Below are 19,829 nucleotides of genomic sequence, written 5' to 3'. Positions count from 1 at the left end.
GATAGTAGGAGTAGAAAGGGACACAGAAGGAATGAAATTGCTCAAAAAGTTATTCAAGAAAATTTGCAAGAACTGAAGGGTGAACTTCCACGTGGGTTAAGTACAAGATCAGAAATCAAAATGGCTCTGGACTTCAACAAAAACAAAAGGGAGCATAGTAAAACTTATAAAACTCTGAGGAAAAATTACTTCCAACCTAGAACTTTTAACCTGGCAAACTGTCCTTTAAATCTGAGGGTAAAGATATTTTCCGTTATGAAGGGTCTCAAAAAATTTACTTTGCAGGCACTTTATCAGGAAGCTACTAGAGGGTTTACTTCACCAAATTGGGGAGTAAAACAAGAAGGATGAAGATTTGGGATACTGAAAATGAGGGATTCAGCTAGAGAGAGAGGTGAATAAAGGGAATCATCAAATTCAAGTTGAAAGAAAGTCTCAAGATGAAGGCTTTCCTCTAGGCATAGAAATCAACAAATCTAGACTTGAGCAAGTCAGAAAGGTCAAGGAGAGATTCTTCTAGGAAGATGAAATTGATAGAATAATTGAAGTGTCTCAGTGGATTGAGGAGTTGTAGTAATGATAATAAGAAATGAAACAAACAAGAAATTTTTTCAGGAAAAATGTTTTTCAGGAAAGGAAAAGGAGCCATAGTATATTATATGGCTCAGCAGTGAATAGCATTACGTAGTCATAAGAAAGTTAAAGTAGAATGCAAATCTAACCAAAAAATAGGATATAACTATATGAGGAGAATGGAGAGAATATAAAGGGAGGGGAGATTTTAAAGAGAGCTGAATCCTTATTTTGCATAGTGGGAAGACAAGTAAAACTGAAAACTCAGTAGTGGCAATATTAACATGTTATTTAGAGATACAGAGATAATACCAAAAAGAATCAACCAAAAGGGACTTCACTGGTGGCGCAGTGGTTAAGAATCCACCTCCCAATGCAGGGGACACGGGTTCGAGCCCTGGTCAGGGAAGATCCCACATGCCACGGAGCAACTAAGCCCGTGCACCACAACTACTGAGCCTGCACTCTAGAGCCCGCGTGCCACAACTACTGAGCCCACGTGCCACAACTACTGAAGCCCACGTGCCACAACTACTGAAGCCCACACTCCTAGAGCCCGTGCTCCACAACAAGAGAAGCCACTGCAATGAGAAGCCTGTTCACCACAACGAAGAGTAGCCCCTGCTCGCTGCAACTAGAGAAAGCCCGCGTGCAGCAACGAAGAGCTGACACAGCCAAAAATTAAAAATAAAATAAAAATAAATTTATAAAAAAAAAAAGAGGAATCAACCAAAAGAGCTGAAAATTGTTGCCAAGGTGAAGCAGGAAATGGGAAGGGAGGAGAGTAAGGTACTACTGTTTTTCTTAAACCTTATAAAGTTATTTTACTCATTAAAATGTAGATGTGTTATGCTTTGATTAAAAATAAAATAAAAACTAAATTAGGGTGAAAAGAGCTAGGATGTTGGACTTTCACATCAAAGAGACCTGGATTTATCTGGGTCTTCCATTTTCTCATTCGTTGAACTCAGGCAACGTATTTAACCTTTTGAAGCTCAGTTTCCTTATCTGGAAAGGGAACATTAAAATAAGGTAGTTTATGTAAAGTAGCAAGCAGTTTTTACCTCAGCAGGTGTCAGTCTCTACCCCTGTCCCTAAGGTTTCCCAGGAGGAAATAGGGAACCACCACCACTGTTGGGAAGCTTCCCATTCAATTATAAGACTAAGATTGTCCTTCTGGTTCATAGCTGTGTGCCTATTCGGATTGAAGGCATGGCACTGGGATCTATGCCCTTTCTAAACTATCTGTAGATAGTTAGAGAATTTAAATAGAATTGAGATGATTTAGAGTATTGGTAGGGGTAGAATCAAGTTATAAGGACTGCTTGGTGGGAGAACTCTGGTCACAATCAGATTTCTCTTTCAGCATGAACTTCAGTGCAAATGCCATTAATGGTGTCTCTTCCATTAATAGAGAAAACAGTTGTCACATAGACTGATGAACTGTGGAAATTTCATGGAATCAAGATCGACAAGAGTGCTGTTGCTCTGGACCATCTGCCAAAGTATCAAAATACCTTTTTTTTTTTTTTAAGAACATCTACCTTAGCAACTGCTATTTTTGTTTCTCAATTCTATACACTTCTTTTGGAACAGTTCATAAAGCAGATCACTGTGGAACAAAAGGACACTTTATGAAAGCCTATTTCCCTGCCTTGGTGCATATTTGTGTAGTGTTTTACAGAGTACAGTGCTTTCCCAGTTATGACTTGATCCCCTATGGCAGTGATTCTAAATCTTTCACACTTGCTTCTCCCTCTTCCTCCCCTCACCGCCCCCTCTCCACCAAAAAAAATTATGATCCAAGAAGTCTTGGACAGGGGTGGCTGATCTGTTTTTTGAAACTGCCCTGGATTATTCTAATGTACTGACAGGTTGGGAACCCATGTCCTACAGCATGCTGTACCCCAGACATTCTAAACTGGGACAGATGAGGGAACCGAGGTCCACAGAAAGGCTACAGCTTATTTACTCTCACCCATCAACAAGCATATCTAGACTGGACATGTTTTCTGCACTTCAACTCTGATTCTATCTTTGGTTGACTAGGCTTTTTAATTTTGATTCTGTAACTTGTATTAAGAGAGAAATTAACACATTTTACACAAGATGTGGTCTCAGTTAAAAATAAGATTTGGAATCTTATTTTATAGCATCTTTTTAATTTTTCCAGATGCGAAAGGAAATGAAACAGAATCAAATTTTTTAATAAACTCTTGCTCCTCCACAGTAGGGTAGCATAACAAGCTAGACTTAACTAGATCTGAATATTCACATTTGGGATCTGGGACTTAACTAGATCTGAATATTCACATTTGAGGAAAACTGGAGTGGCCCTGAAAAGAGTAGAGATTTGGGTAATTTTGGCACAGAGGCAGGTTTGAGAAGTTGGTTTGTCAGGCTACCCAGGGATTTTTAGTCCTGTCTTCAGGAGTATTCAACAGTAGGAGTAAGAAAGTGTGTTGCATGGTATAAAAATACTGTATCTGGTTTTAAACTTCTATCATATTATACATTTAAAGTCACAACCTAAACATCTTGGGAATGACTAGGAATGGAGATCTGGATATCTCTGAAACCTTATTTATTTTCTCACTGGAGTTCTCTCAGTTACTTCTAATAAGACAAGTTGTGACTTGCAAACATTTGCCCAGCAGCCTCTAGGTGTCCTCAGGGAAATTAAAAGCAGCGGTATGAAGAGCCGTAGAGTTCTGTGCTGGTAATTAAGAGCACAGAGTACAGCTTATAATTATGTAGGCTTTTGCCTGTTCCCATTTATCATTGGTAATATTCTCAAGGCTAAATGACTGTTCAGCGATTTCAACTGCGATTTAAGAGAAAATAGACCTTTTTGTGAAAAGGTCCTATGTCTCCTGAAGTTTCATTCTCTTTTCATAGAAGAGCTCTCTCCTTTCGTAGTGGTTATGATTTAGTAAATGACTCAGAGATGCTGGAGGGGCCCCTAATCTGTTAACTCATGAGATTTTAACTACTTCTTTTTCAAAAACAACTTTGCCCTTTATGAATCTGGTGCAACGTGTGTCATCTCTTCTGGTTGGCGGGACCTTTTTAAGATTACTGAAAATATTTTTTCACACTTTTTAAATTAAAACCAGAAGATAGGTACAAATGTTCTACTCTTGTGAAAGATCATTAATAATACTATTTCATTATCATAAATTTGGTAGAGTAGAAGAGAGAGACTTAAGAAAAATAACACATTCACTCTACCAGAAAGTTATTTTTCTTGTTATTTAACACTGTATAAATGTTAACAGAACAGAACGTTAGATAACATTCCTGTTTGGCTAATAATCTCTTCATATAAGGTAACAGACTTATACTAAAATGCCTTACTATTTTATGCATATCCTAGTTTTCCTTCTGACGTTGTCCAGTGGGCCTATCCTCTTTTTTGGTTTATATTTGGGAGAAAAAAAGTGTGCATCTTGTGACACAAAGTGGTACAATAACAAGTATTGCTTCTTTCTCCCTCCACTGTTTTCTTTTACAAAATGTAAGGGGTTGGTTTGTTTGTTTCTTTTTTGGTAAAAAGATTTTGGCCTGGTTGACTGTCAACCAGTATCAGAGGACATTAAAAACTTTAAGAATATAAGCAGGAGGGAAGGCATACTTAGCCATCATTTCTTCCTTTAGATTTCATTATCACTCAATTGGTACATTTTTCCTGACTGTTGTTAATTATGTCTCTGTTAGCACTTTTGTTCAAAATTGAATTCAATATCCTCTCCTCTCCCCCTCAGTATTTCTTCCTGTTTCTCTGTGGCTGACTAGCATCACTGTTTGCCTAATTTTTGAAGAATATGGCTGGTGAACTATCTTTAACAAAATAACCTTATTACTTTACTTATTAAAATATAGATTATAGGACTCCTTCCCAGGCCAACTAATTCAGAATTGCTGGGCCCTGAACGCTTCCTTCTTGTCTGTTGTACAGATCCAGTTGGCCAACAAATCCTATTGATTCTACCTTTAAAATGTCTCTTGAATTCATTCATCTTTCATTTTCCCTACTCTAGTTTAAGCCCTCATCTTTCACTCAGAATACAGCAGTAGCTTCTTATGGATATCTTCACTTTGTCTCCCTCATTTGTTTATATTCCCTGCTGATATCCAGTTAATCTTTCTAAAACATATCCATCTCCTGCTTGACAATCCTCCATTATTCCTTAATGTTAGCAAGTTAAAGTCTAAATTTCTTAAGAGTGACATTCAAGGTCTACTGCAATCTGGCCGTATCTAATCTGCTGTGTAGTATAGTTTATGTAGTTAGTGCACTCTGTAACTCTAGGGTGTAACTCTTTCCAATTATGGTCTACATGAACGGTACCTATAGGGATCTTTCAGTGCAGCACAATCACACATGGTGGCCCTGACTATGCACCTGTCTTAGCACCCTGACCTCTCCATCCTGTCTGTACATACACCTTACTTTCATAAATACAATACTCACCACCAGTCCCTAAATGCACTATACTAGTGATTTCTCAGAGCCTCAGCTCCTTCAGAGTGAATGTTCTTTCCCCTCTCATTCTCTACTTGTTGAAATCCTTCTCATATTTCAGGTCCCAGTATAAGCGTCAGATCCTCTGTGAAGCCTTCCACAGTTCCTCTCATGTTAATTGTTCCTTCTATTGAGCCTTTTTCCTGCTTATACTCTTTATTTAACAGTTCTTTCTTTTCTTCTTCTTTTGAGATAAAACTTAAATACAATGAAATGTACAAATCTTGAGTGAGCCTTTGGGTCAGTTCCTACAAATGCTTCTACCTATGTTTCCCAGATACCTATCAAGATACGCTTATACATTTTTACACATTTATAATTGATCTGTTAATATGGTTAATCATTTCCATGTGTTTCTGCCTTACTAAATTATAAGCTCTAATTAGAGCTTATAAGGCAAAGACTATGAGTTTGTCTCTTTCCCATGGAAAAAGGAGAACCTACTGTGTGTTCAGCACTGAACCAGTCTTGAATATTGTACCAGTTAGGATACAGCTCAGCTCCTCTCTTAAGAGACCCCCAAAGACACTGGCTTAAACAAATAAGACAGATATTTTATTTCTTTCACGTATTACAATTCAAAGTATAAGATGTCCAGAGCTGATCTGGCAGTTCCACAGTGTCAAGGACCTGTCATTCTTGTTGTTCCACATCTCCTTGTTCCACCATCCTGGAAGTGTTGCCCTCACCACAGTGTTTCGGGTGACTAACCACAATATTCCATCCAACTGGGAAAGGGAAAAAGAAGAGAGCTTGTCTTGGAAGTTATACTTACTTGCCGATGACCAGAACACAGTCACATGACCACATCAGCTAAAAATCAGGAATACTAGAAGAGGAGAGAATGGATATTGAGGAACAGTTAACAGATATTGCTTCATATATGATCTCAGTCTTCACAATAAACCTACAAACTATGTATAAGAAAACTAATGCTCAGAAAAGCTAAGTAAATGGCTAGAAAACTGCAAATCTGAGATCTGAACTCAAAGCCTGTACTTTTTTTTCATTCTACCTAGTAAAGTGTTAGGAGGGACTATATAATTGTTATGAAATAAAGAAAGTCATTAATTTTCACAGTGTTACATCATGTATTTTCATATCACATATTTTCACAGTATCATGTCTCTTCTAGGACATCCCACATAACTTTATTCCATACTTCTCATTATCTTTAAATGAATTACCATATCAACTGGCTTGTAACTTTTAAATCTATGATATCATTTATGAGGAAAAATCACTATATTTGCCAAGCAAAAGCTTCTATACTCTGTATTTGTTTAGAAATGCTGTCTAGTCATAAAGTTGAAGGAGATTGTCTTGTAACCCCTTCACTTTAAAAGCAAGGAAAATCGAGGTCCAGAGCAGATATAGGACTTGTCCTGTATTCCATTACTACCCTTGCTTCTTTTCAAGCATCATGGACAAGGACTAGCCTAATTAATCACTTCTATAAGTAACCATAATTGTTATACTTAAGAATTGTCTCAGGTTTGCAGAGTTGTCCTGATCTGGAAATTCAAACTGAACAATGCATAAGAAATGTGTGTAATCCTGGGCTGTTTTAGTGAAGAATGGATATTATCTAGCACAAAAAAAACATCTTTATAATTGTCAGGAACCTGTTTTAGAAAGGATGACTGCTATTTGACAGTCAAATAAAAGGAATGGGTGAGGTCATTCCTACCCATAATTCAAAACCCAAGTCAAATGCCATCTACCTCTCAAAGCCTTTCCTAAACCTTGTAAATTGATGTGAGCACTTTCCTTTCCAAACTCTAGCCTTTAAATATCTCCAGGTACTCATATATATTCTTTAAGTTACAGCTAATGGTGCCGTCGTCAGGGTAGGTTTCATGTCTGTTTTGTTTTCACTACATCAGTGGCGGCCAGCCCAGGCTTTGTTTTTTGTTGGCACTCAGTAAATGTTTTATGGAATGAAATATCCATCATGGCATTTTAGGAGAATACTTTGCAGCTGGCTTTAATAAACAATCCTTGAACTAAGAGTTTCAAAGATTTAGTCCCAGTCACTTGCTTATAGCTTTGTAGCTGTATGCAGGTCATTTAACTCCTCTGAGCCTTATCAGTCAGATTGGAATACGAGTAACAGGAAATGAAGAGCTGGTGAAAAACTTTGTAAAAGGAACACAACATTAAGGTGGCACTATCCCTAAAGCCCCTTGCTGCATCCCACATAGTGCCTTACATGTATTAAGCAAACAACTACTTCAGTTTTTCTAATTTAATTGAATCATAATGGTATATATTTTATTGAAATCAAAGTTTGGCCCTAGTAGTTGACACAGCTTTGTTGGAGCTGGGAAATTTTACCAAGGGAAAATAAAATTATTGGCCCTCATGCAGGCTGATTCTCCTATCCTAGAACAGTTTCGTTATGAACCAAGGATCAATGAAAGAGGAAGCAGCCTGATGCCCAGGGATTTTCTTAGTACTTCTTCCTGTGCAAGCACATGCTGGACCTGGGAGGCAGAATAGGAACTTGCCACCCTCCATTTTCCATCTTACAGGAACAACCCAAAGGAAAAAAGGGACTTCTGTCAGAGGAATAGAGGTAGGTGTGACAGGACTATCCTGAAGCCAGGATTACCCTGGGGGTGGGATGCTTTGTATTCTGCCCACCCAGCTATACTGTCTTGGGCATCAGTGAGTTAAGTTTTTCCTTGTGTGGTATGAGGAAACTAGTAAACCAAACCCAGAAATAAAGAAATTACCACGGAAGGCTTTCCTTAAAATACATTTAAAAGAGTGAAGCCATAACTAGGAGAATGTTTCCAAGGCAGAGCTGGCTCTAGCTTGGACCTCCTGGGTTTAGGGGATGAGAGTGGCCATTTGATTTGAGTTTGAGCATGTTTATTGTAAATAAAACCATTTCCCTGGAGCCTGGCAAGTTTTGCAGAAGACATACCAAAATGTAATTGAATTGTGACTGCCTCTTAAATTGTGAAATTAATTTTACACTTAACAAATGCTTTAAAAAATAGAGGAACAAGTGGCTTTAAAGTTCAGAGTGTTAATATTTGAAATCTGTCCAATTTAATTAACTGCGTCCCAGAGACTGTTTCCTTTTTCTCTGGTCAGTGTCACTGATCTAACATCCAATTTTCTTCTTTGTTGTGAGAAAGGAATTAAATGCATCATTTATTTAGTTGTATTGACCTGAATCATATCTCCCCAGCATACATTCTTATTTCAGGAAATCGGATGCATCCATGTGGAATTTACTCAGTAACTCTTCCTAGTGACATTTGTGTGATCTAATTCAAGGAACTGAAATGAAGGCTGCACATGATTTACTTGCATATGATGCAGCTGTTTTTAGTACTGTATTTACATTTTTAAAAGCAAGAATGCACCTTCTTGATGGAACAGACATGCATTTTTAGATTCACAGACTCAAGAACCGTAGAACAAAGAAGTTTCTTAGAAATTGAATCCAGACATCTCTTTTTGTTTTGAAGAGGTAGAAACTTGAGTCCCAAAAGATTTGGTGGCCCTGAACTAAGCTCACAGGGTCAGCCAGTGATAGAACAAAACAAGAAACTAGATGGGTTCCCAATTCAAGCCTCTTGTCCCAGATAAATATAGGTGTGGTTTACATTGACAATTTGTTATGACATCTGCAGCTTATTAAGACAGTGATAGACAACCTAGCCACTTAGCTACTTAAATCATCTAATTTCTGCATGAGCATATTACAGTATACTATAGTCCCTTTAGCTACCTACCCTTATTTTTCTTTTCCTGCTTATATACTTATTTCTAATCTTGTGTTTTTTTTAAGCCACCCTAAATCAATTTTTTGAATGATAATATCTAAATAAATACTCGAAGTGATGCTTTGTGTTCATGCTAATTACTCATGTTTCCGTAGTGCCTACGGTATGTCAGAGATCCTGGCAATGTTAATGTTATCCTAACAGTATTTCATCTTTTCCATCTATCAGAAGTAGCAGTAAAAACAAATTTCAAGTGGAGTGCCTAAAAAATATATCATTCTTTCATTGCTTCACAAGGTAAAGACACTGTAATCCCCATAATAAAATCCTTGAAATTGTTTTTATCAAGCCTAGAAAATAACTTAGGAGTGTATTTAGTATCTTAAAATGAAAGACTGGGCTTCCCTGGTGGCGCAGTGGTTGAGAGTCCGCCTGCCGGTGCGGGGGACGCGGGTTCGAGCCCTGGTCTGGGAGGATCCCACATGGCACGGGGCAGCTGGGCCCGTGGGCCACAGCTGCTGAGCCTGCGCGTCTGGAGCCTGTGCTCCGCAGCAGGAGAGGCCACGATAGTGAGAGGCCCGTGCACCGCGATGAAGGGTGGCCTCCGCTTGCCACAACTAGAGAAAGCCCTCACGCAGAAACGAAGACCCAACACAGCCAAAAATGGATAAATAAATAAATAAATTAAAAAAAAAAATGAAAGACTGGCTGATGGGATTGAAATATTACCTAGGTATTTAAAAGGGCATTGTGATTTATGGTAAACTGATTTTCAACAAGGCTGCCAAGGGCATTCAGTGGGAAAAGAAAAGCCTTTTCAACAAATGATACCAGGACAACTGGCTAGCCACATGCAGAGGAATGAATGTGGAGCCCTACCTCATACCATATTATACAAATTAACTCAATATGGATCAAAGATCTAAATGTAAAAGCTAAAATTATAAAATTTCTAAAAGGAAATGCAGGTGAAAATCCATGTAATCTTGGGTTAGGCAGTGGTTTCTTAGATATGATATGAAAAGCACAAGAACAAAAAAAAATAGATAAATTGGACTTCATCAAACTAAAAACTTCGTCAAAGGGCACTATCAAAGAAATGAAAAGATAATCTATAGAATGGGAGAAAATATTACAAATTATATATATATGTATGTATATATGAAAAGTGGGCAAAGGACTTTACTAGAGATTTCTCCAAAGAAGATATACAAATGGCCAATAAGCACTGTAAAGATGCTCAACATCAAAACTGTGATGAGGTATCACTTCATACCCACTAGGATCCTAGCATATAATTTTAAAATGGACAACAATTATTGGTGAAGATGTGGAGAAATTGGAACTCTTGTACGTTGCTAGTGGAAATATAAAATGGTACAGCTTCTGTGGAAACGTCTGGAACTTTTGTGGCAGTTCCTCAAAAAGTTAAACATAATTGTTATCTGACCCAGGAATTCTGCTCCCAAGCACATATCTAAGAGATTAAAAACATATGTTCACACAGATATGTATACACAAATTGTAGCTTTATTCAAAATAACCAAAAAGTGGAAACAACCCAAATGTCCATTAACTGAGAAATGAATAAACAAAATGTAGTATATTCATAAAATGAAATATTATTCAGACATAAAAAGCAATGAAGTACTGTTACATGCTACAACATGGATAAAGGTTGGAAATTTTATGCTACATGAAAAAAGCCAGAGACAAAGGCCATGTATTTTATGACTCCAAACGTCCAAAGTAGGCAAATCCATAGAGTCAGAAAGTAGATTAGTGGTTGTCAGGGGATAGAGGGGAGATGTGAATTGGGACTAACTGCTAATAGGTACAGGCTTTCTTTCTGAGGTGATAAAAATGTTCTGTGATTAGATATTGGTGATGGTTACACAACATTGTGAATATACTGAAAACCACAAAAGTGTATACTTTAGAATGGTGAGTTTATGTTATATGAACATCTTAATGTAAAATACTGAAAGTTTTTTAAAGCATGTATACCTGACAATAAAATAAAGGTGTTATAAAAGGTTAGAGACGGTTATGAAGGATTTCTAATCATAAGGGAGTGAAATAATTTGGTACCCCCAAAATCCCCTATGACTGATAGAGAACTTTGTCTACTCTGGCTTTCAGAGGATTAAGAGAAAGGCTCTGTGGTGTGGTTTTTACAGCTTGACAGGAAGAATCAGTCATTAGATGACCCTCTGCTCAGAGTCAGGGAATGTCGTTAGAGATGTTATGCAAGTTGAGATGATAAAAATAAATTACCTCCACTGAGTAAATCACCTGTAGTTCAGAAATAGCAAAAAAGTTGGCAAACTAATAGAGCATAGGGGTAGGACTGATGGGATGTGATTTTTCTTTTTTAATGTAGAGTCCAACGGCAGCTCTCCCTAGATTTTGTGCTAAAATAAGAGCATTTTCACACATTTTAATTGCTCTGTGATAACAACAGTGTGAACTCCATCCACAAACATTTATCTACTTAATTTTGCTCTAATTTCAGTGTAGCAAGCATTTACCTTGTAAGTGGGAATAACTGTCCATTTAGTAAAAAGAAATCCGTTCTCACATTGCTAATCCTGTTGTGCATTTCTGTAATAAAGAGTAATAACAAATGGCCTTTTATATTTTTCCATTTTTAGCTTGCATTTCTAGAATACCATGTGCAAAGTAGGATCTTTATGAACTGGAACCCTAATTGCTCCTTAAACATTAGTAAAAAATATTTAAAAATTGTAGAAGTTAAGGTTTCACAATATATCTGATCAGGATTTTAAATGAGGCTTTTTTGCCTTTATAAAACTTGATAGTACTTGGTGCTATAATGTTCATGATAAACCATATAGAACTGTCTTTGAGGTACATTTTTTTTTTTTTTTTCGGTACGCGGGCCTCTCACTGTTGTGGCCTCTCCCTTTGCGGAGCACAGGCTCTGGACACGCAGGCTCAGCGGCCATGGCTCACGGGCCCAGCCGCTCTGCGGCATGTGGGATCTTCCCGGACCGGGGCACGAACCTGTGTCCCCTGCATCGGCAGGCGGACTCTCAACCACTGCTCCACCAGGGAAGCCCTGAGGTACATTTTTAAAGTGAGATTTATATAACTTAATAGCTATCTAAATTTTTCAATTATTTTCCAGACCTGTCATTTACTCCATCATTTATAGTGATGCTACAGGACAGAGAGGAATGGATAAAAACATTGGCGAGCAACTCAATAAAGCTTATGAAGCCTTTCGACAGGCATGCATGGATAGAGATTCAGCAGTAAAAGAACTACAGCAAAAGGTATGTGGTTTTGGTTTTGAAAGTTATTTACCCTAGTAAATGGAATTTGAGTCTTGTGCAATGGAAAATATTATATTGTTAGAAAGTGCCTTGAAGAACTAAAACACAGTGATATATTAATGGATGAAATTTGAGATTTTTATTTGTTATCTTTTTTAAAAACATTGTGACCTGTGGGAAGAATTCATTTTAAGGTGATTGTATTGAGGAAAGATAAGAATGTTATCTTCCATAAATAATTTTTAAATAAAATGACAAACTGAAAGTCAGAAGTATTATTATCTCAGCTAGTTTTATTTTTTTGTGTTTTTTTTGTTTTTTTTTTCGATACGCGGGCCTCTCACTGTTGTGGCCTCTCCCGTTGTGGAGCACAGGCTCCAGACGCGCAGGCTCAGCAGCCATGGCACACGGGCCCAGCCGCTCCATGGCATGTGGGATCTTCCCGGACCAGGGCACGAACTCGTGTCCCCTGCATCGGCAGGCCGACTCTCAACCACTGCGCCACCAGGGAAGCCCTTTTTGTGTTTTTTTTTACATGGTTATTTGGCTGGTGCGAGGACTGTACAAATCTTAAAATATCCTGGAACTAAATTTGTTATTAATTTATAATAGTCTTCCATTCTTTAAATGTAACAGTTAAAAATCAACTATTTCAGTGAAATCTTTAGTGACTTACCAGAATGTTCAGCTTTTTAAAATTACTCCTGTACACATAAAACTTCTGTTTAGTGCTTTCAGTTTCAAAAGAAAGTAAATTGGAAGAAAGGTATACCCAGGCAAAAATTACTTGGTCTGGTAGTTACCAGGCACATGTCTGTTATTTGTCCATTATAAGGTTTTCACTGGTCTACAGCAAAATGAGAATAATGTAATGAACTTCTTACAATGCTAAATTTATTCTGTTTAAAACTCTGTCCTTTATTCTGATATTGTTTCCATGTTTCTGTACTGTCAGAATAAAGAGCAAAATTTTATTAACATATATATTCATTGAATGATGATCATAGAGTTTTTTGTTTGCTTGTTTAATATCATTACTTAGTGTTTTGGGGGTCCCCAATGCCACCCACACATTCTGCGATTCTCTAGAAGGACTCACAGGACTTAGTATACTGTCATACTCAGAGCTAAGGTTTATTACAGAGACATTGTAAAGATACACAGCCAGATCACTAATGGAAAAAGACATCAGGTGGAGTCTAGAGGAATCTGTGTGCAGGCTTCCTACGCTCTTTCCCTCCTGTGAGAGGTCACACAGAGTGCACCGTCTCCAGCTTCAAAAATTCACTCAACACACTTGCAGTGTTTTGGCATGGGGAACTCCATTTGAGACTCAAGAGCTTGGGTTTTTTTTAAGGGCTGGTTACATAGGCACCCTCTGTCAACCAAAATTTCAGATTCTCAGAAGGAAAGTAGTTATTCACCATAAATCTCATGGTACAGTCTAAGTAGGCTGGCACAGCATTTAGAATCTTATCACTTAAACGTTTTCAAAAATCAAGTTCCCAGATGCTGTGAAGGGCCAGCCTTGCAAATAGGCCTTTCTGAAGATAAACAGCCTAAGGCCTGCTATGTTAAATTATTCCTGCACGGGCAGTTGAAAGTGGAGGATCTTATGTTGGTTCCCTCAATTAAAAAAAAAAATTTACTAGCCTGTGGAATTCTGAAGTCTAAGAAATATGCTAGCCATGCGGTTCTTAGTTTCTTCCATAAATATAGGAACTACACAATTCCCTTCCTCCTTTCCATTTGATACATCTACTATAAAACTAGCTGTTATACATACTTCACTGCATTCCTCAGAAATTATCATTATTCTTTGTGATTCTCCTTTTGATTTACTAAAGAATACTCACAGTTATATAGGTAAACTTAATGGGCTAGATGTCTTCATTAGGGGTGCACAAGAGAAACAGAGATGGGATAATGACAGGCACTGTCTCAATTTTTTTTTTTTTTGCGGTACGCGGGCCTCTCACTGTTGTGGCCTCTCCCGTTGCGGAGCACAGGCTCCGGACGCGCAGGCTCAGCAGCCATGGCTCACAGACCCAGCCGCTCCGCGGCATGTGGGATCTTCCCAGACCGGGGCAAGAACCCGTGTTACCTTCATCAGCAGGCAGACTCTCAACCACTGCGCCACCAGGGAAGCCCTTTCTCAATTATTGAAATGAAGTTTGGATTTCTTTTCCTTTCCAGTTTATGTATAAGGCATAATCACTTTTTAAAAAACAAAACAAAAACTCCCAGCTTTTATTCTTCTTATTTTCCCATTAGGTTCATTAAGAAACTTCAGCAATACTGTACTTGCTCTAGGAAAGTTAGGAAACACAGAATTAGGGAAAAGGAATATTGAGATATTCTTGGGTTAAGGCAGACACAGGGATTTCTCTATCTCCTCTTCTTTCTGCACTGGCCAGTGGTAAGCAATTGAAAACTTTTGTAATTTAATCTCTTATCTGTCATGGAAGAAACTTTCACTCACAGCAGCAATTATCTTAAAGAGGGGAAAGGGAAATATTTTTTTACATTTCTCAAGAACAGGGGAAGAAAAAATATATACTATATATTCTTATATGTTAAACTCTAAATATTTTGATTTATTTAAGAAACATTATTGAGTGTCTGCTGTGTACTGGGTCCTTAATGAGGTTCTAAGAATACTGAAATAAAATATAGTTTATGTCCTTAAGGAACTTTCAATAAGTAAAAAAGGAAGATCAAGTTATTACCATAGCATATACTAAGTGCTACAGTAGAGATCTGTACAGGATAATATGTGAGCACAGAGAAGAGGCATCTATCTCAGTCTGGAAGGATCAGGTCATAAGCCCACTACTAAGCCCAACCCTTTAGCTAAGATTAGGAGGAGTTGGGTAAATTAGGGAAGACGGATCCTGCAAGCAGAGAGAGAATATTATATAATAAAATCTTGGAAGTGAGGAATGTATGGTATGTTTTATGTACCATAAGGTGATCCTATGGCTCCAGAAGGAACTATAGGGCAGTATAGGAAAAGAAGCTGTGAAGGTAGATTAGAGCCCTATCTCTATGATTATGATTATGTAGTTTGTACGTATTCTTATTCATTCAAAATTTATTGAAGGATTTAATATATGCTTTAGAAGGGTCTTCCTGACAGTGGGATAGGGGATAAATAGGATAGAGAATTCACTCAACAAACATACATTGATGCTAAGCAATGGTCTAAGATCCAGGAATATAAAAATAAGTGGCAAATCAAGTTGCATTTTAATATATATATATATATATTTCTATTAATATACGTATATTAAATACATATGTACATATGCTTCAATTTACAAAAGAAAGAATGAATGCAATCATTTCAAGCGATCAAAATGAGGACTTAAATTAAGCATTGGGAATAAATTTGGGAATAAATCTAAGATTTATTTAGGAGATAGAATGAAAAGCAGGTGGCATATGAATGTAGGCCACTTCTGAGGGTGATGGCATAGATTCTAAGATGATACCCATGTATCTGGAAGAGAAGACTGGATTAATAGTGGTGCTGATGAACTGAAACCAAGAATGGAGAAGAAGGTTCAGATTTAAGGGGTTGGGAAATAAGATGTATAATTAGGTTTTAGTTGTTAGGTTTGGTTACCTATGGGACATGCAGGTGAAAATGTCCAATGGATGGTTGCAAATATGGACCTAAAAGCCTAGGTAGAGTTCTGAATTGGAGTTTCTAGATATAGGTTGTAGAACAACAGATTTCATCATAGCCTTGAATGTTTATAACATTTCTGAGTTATATGTATGGGGTGAAGGAATATATGAAGGACAGGAGGGTAAGAGGGAGAAAATAAGGAAAACCAGTTGGTTGCTGGAGATTCAGAAATAGGTTAAGGAATTTACTACGAACAGAGGAGAAACACCCATTCCTCTAAGAATTGGAGGGAACAAGAGAGAGAAATAGCTGCAAGTGAAAATAAGTTTGCAGATAAGGGGTGGAGGTGGCAGGAAGTTAAAAGGGTTATCATGAATCACTTATATCTGGAATCCAAAAAAAGTCAAACCTGTAAAAAACAGAGAGTAAAATGGTGGTTACTAAGGAATTGGAGGGGGGCAGATAAGACTGACGGTGTTTAAATTTGTAACAAGTAGTAAAGCTAGAGATCCAATGTACGGTATGACAAATATAGATAATAATATTGTACTATAATTATTTAATGTGATAAATATGACTACAACAATCCTATTACAATATATAAATGTATCAAAGTAACACACTGTACACCTTAAACTTACAAAATGTTACATGTCAAATTCATTCAATTTAAAAAAATCAAATAAAAAATAGTAGGGTTATCATATGAGAGTCCACTTTTTTCCTGTGAAATACAAGATAAGGTCATCTACTGAGTGAAATGATTTTAGAATATTCTGAAAGTGGTAATAAAGACTTGAAAGCTTCAGTTAAGAAAAGAAAGAAGAAAAATTTTGCATCCAGCCTTCACCATGAATTTTTGGTGGTGTCAATCCATGTTTGCTGGTTATTTTTTCATCAAGTTTCTTGATATAGAAGTAGAACAAGTGGGTGGCCAAATCCAGGATTAAGAGATTGTAGAGTTAAGAGTAGAAGAATTTCTGGTTAGGTGGCCAGAAAGTGCATACTAAAGCAATTGAAATTATGTGCTTTGCGATATAAGCTAAAATCAGAAAGAAGCTAATCTAGGAGGAATCTCACAGACTAAGAACAAAAAGAGGGTTTATGGCTGAAGTGTTCATGAAGTGAGAGAACAGATATAGAGGGAGTAGAAGAATGTGAGAGTTCAAAGGATAGGTTATTGTCAATGAGTAAATATTGATGTTTAGGATCTTCTGTCTTCATAATGAGTCATAAAAGTGGGTAGCTGGAATGAGATTGAGGAATTCAAGAAACTCTAAGACTAGAGCAATTCTTCTAGAATGGTGGTAGTTTTAGGAGCATTTAGAGAGACTGTTGTGAAAGGAAGAGCAAAAATTCTTGAATGTGAGGAAATGACTAGTATCTTGGAAGATAACTGTTTTGAGGAGAGACTGGTATAATTGAATGCCTTGTGAATGGTCTTTTGCTTAAGTTTAAATGAGTAATGGCCCAGAAGTGGCAGTAATGAAGCAAGATCATACTTATCTTTTTGTTCTCCCACATCTAACTCCATCACCCAACCCCTGTGGTTTGATATGACACTAGACAGCTTCATATGAGGGGGTTACAGAGGCATCTGTATCCTCAAGAGACAACATAATTATTCCCATTTTAATGTGAGATGCCAGGCTTGCTGAAATGCACATTCTTAACCACTGGACCACCAGGGAAGTAACATGGCCCTTTCAAAAGAACAAAATAAATTTCCAGAAACAGCTCCTGAAGAAAACATGCATCAGACTTAATAGACAAAGACTTTAAAATAACTGTTGTAAATATGCTCAAAGAGCTAAATGAAGCCAGACTCAAAGAACTAAAGGAAATCGGGAAAGCAATAATATGAACAAAATAAAAATTTTATTAGAGGGGTTCAAGAATACACTTGAACAGGCAGAATACATAATCAGTGAACTTAAAGACAGGTCATTTGAAAAAATGGAGCCTGAGGTACAAAAAGAAAAATGAAAGAAAAGTTAACAGAACCTAAGGGACTTATAGGACACTATCAAGTGCAGCAATATATGCATCAAGGGAGAAGGAGAAGAGAGAAATTCTTTTGAAGAAATAGATTATTTGAATAAATAATAAAACTTCTCAAGTTTGAGGAATAACATGGATATACAAATCCAGGAAGCTCAACACACTTCATGTAGGATAAATCCAAGAGTCGTACATCAAGACAAATTATAATCAAACTGTTGAAACACAAAGGTAGAATCTGGAAAGCAGCAGGAGGAAAGTGACTCATCATGTACAAGGGAGCCCCAATTAGGCTGTCAGTGGATTTCTCAGCAAAAACCTTGCAGACCAGAAGACAATGGGATGATGTATTTAAAGTATTGAAGAAAAAAAACTGTTAACCAAGAATTTTATATCTGGCAAAACTGTCCTTCAGAAATGAGGGAGAAATTAAAATATTCCCAGACACACAAAAGTGGAAGGAGTTCATTACCCCTAGACCTGACTTACAAGAACTGCTAAGGAATGTCCAAGTTGAAGTGAAAGAGTGCTAGAGAGTAACTTGAAGCCAAGTAAAAATATAAAGTCCTCTGGGAAAGGTAAATACATAGACAAATATAAAAATCAGTATTATTATAATTTTGGTTTGTAACTCTGATTTTTATTTTCTACAGGATTTAAAAGACAAATGTATAAAAAATAATTTTAAGTCTATATTAATGGGTACACAGTATATAAAGGTAAAATTTGTGACATCAATAGCAAAGTGGGGGGCAGAGCTATAAAGGCATAAGGTTTTTGTATGCAGCTGAAGTTAAGTTGTTGTCGATTTGAGATAGATTGTCATAACTTCAGGATATTATATGTAATCTCAGTGATAACCACAAAGAAAATATAAAATATTCACAAAAGGAAAGGAGAAGAGAATCAAAGTGTGTCACTACAAAAAACCAACTAAATACAGAGGAAGGCAGTAGCAGAATAAATGAGGAACAAAATGCTATAAGACATACAAAAAATAAAGAACAAAATGACAAAAGTAAGTACTTCCCTATGGGTAATTACTTTAAGTATAAATGGTCCCACCCTACTCAAAAGACATTGATTAGCATAATGGATAAAAAAACTGGATTCCACTATGTGCTGTCTATAAGACTCACTTTAGATTTTAAAACATGCATAGATTGAAAATGAAAGGATGGGAAAAGACTCCGTGCAAATAGTAACCGAAAGAGAGCAAGTGTGGCTATACTAATATCAGACAAAGTAGACTTTATGTCAAAAATTGTTACAAAAAAAAGGAGGGACATTACATAGTGATAAAAGGACGGTATCAAGAAGATATGACAGTTATAAACATATATGCACTGAACATCAAAACTCAAAAATATACGAAGCAAACATTTATGGTATTTAAGGGAAGAAATAGATGACTCTACAGTAACAGTAGGCAGCTTCAATATCTCACTTTCAACACTTCCATTAATGGATAGAACAACCAGACAAAGATGATCAATAAGGAAATAGAAGACTTGAGCAACATCATGGACCAATTGGAAATAGCAGACATATACAGAATAGTCCACCCAGCAGTAGCAGAATTCACATGTTTTTCAAGTTTACATGAAACATTCTCTAAGACCATATTTTAAGCCATTAAAAAGGCACCATAAATTTAAAAAGATTGAAATCATACAAAGTGTCTTTTCTAATCACAGTGGAATGAAACTAGAAATCAATGGCAGAAGGAAAACTAAGAAATTCACAAGTATGTGGAAATTAAATAACACACTCTTAAATAACCAATGGGTCAGAAAAAAAATCATAAGGGAAATTAGAAAATATCTTGGAGACAAATGAAAATGAAAGCACAACATACCAAAACTTATGGGATGCAGTGAAAGCGTGCTGAAAGGGTGAAGAAAGATCACAAATCGGTAACCTAACTTTACACCTTAAGAAATTAAAAAAAGAACAAAATAAACCCAGAGCTACCAGAAAGAAGGAAATAGTGAAGATTAGAGCAATGATAAACAAAATAGAGACTAGAAACTAATAAAGCCAATGAAACCAAG

At 36.8% G+C, this 19,829-nt stretch overlaps 1 protein-coding gene across 7 annotated transcripts in view; it reads left to right on the top strand.

Annotated features, from left to right (window-relative positions):
- TANK (TRAF family member associated NFKB activator) overlaps positions 1–19,829 on the top strand; it is an 87,927-nt gene that overhangs the window by 21,729 nt on the left and 46,369 nt on the right. For 5 of the 7 annotated variants that reach the window (XR_009520161.1, XM_060016693.1, XM_060016690.1 and 2 more), the window contains exon 2: positions 11,993–12,140. Coding sequence is in view for 6 of the 7 variants with exons in the window: in XM_060016688.1 (XP_059872671.1) it covers positions 11,993–12,140 (148 nt within the window). In the remaining variant the exon portion in view is untranslated. Of the gene's footprint in view, positions 1–6,524; positions 7,677–11,739; positions 11,929–11,992; positions 12,141–19,829 lie in introns of those variants that run through there. The other 2 variants (XM_060016692.1, XM_060016694.1) reach the window with 2 other exon arrangements.

Source organism: Delphinus delphis, chromosome 7, assembly GCF_949987515.2.
Source record: "Delphinus delphis chromosome 7, mDelDel1.2, whole genome shotgun sequence".
Taxonomy (NCBI): domain Eukaryota; kingdom Metazoa; phylum Chordata; class Mammalia; order Artiodactyla; family Delphinidae; genus Delphinus; species Delphinus delphis.
The sequence above is the reverse complement of the archived record's forward strand: the minus strand, read 5'-3'. Positions and strand labels throughout refer to the sequence as shown.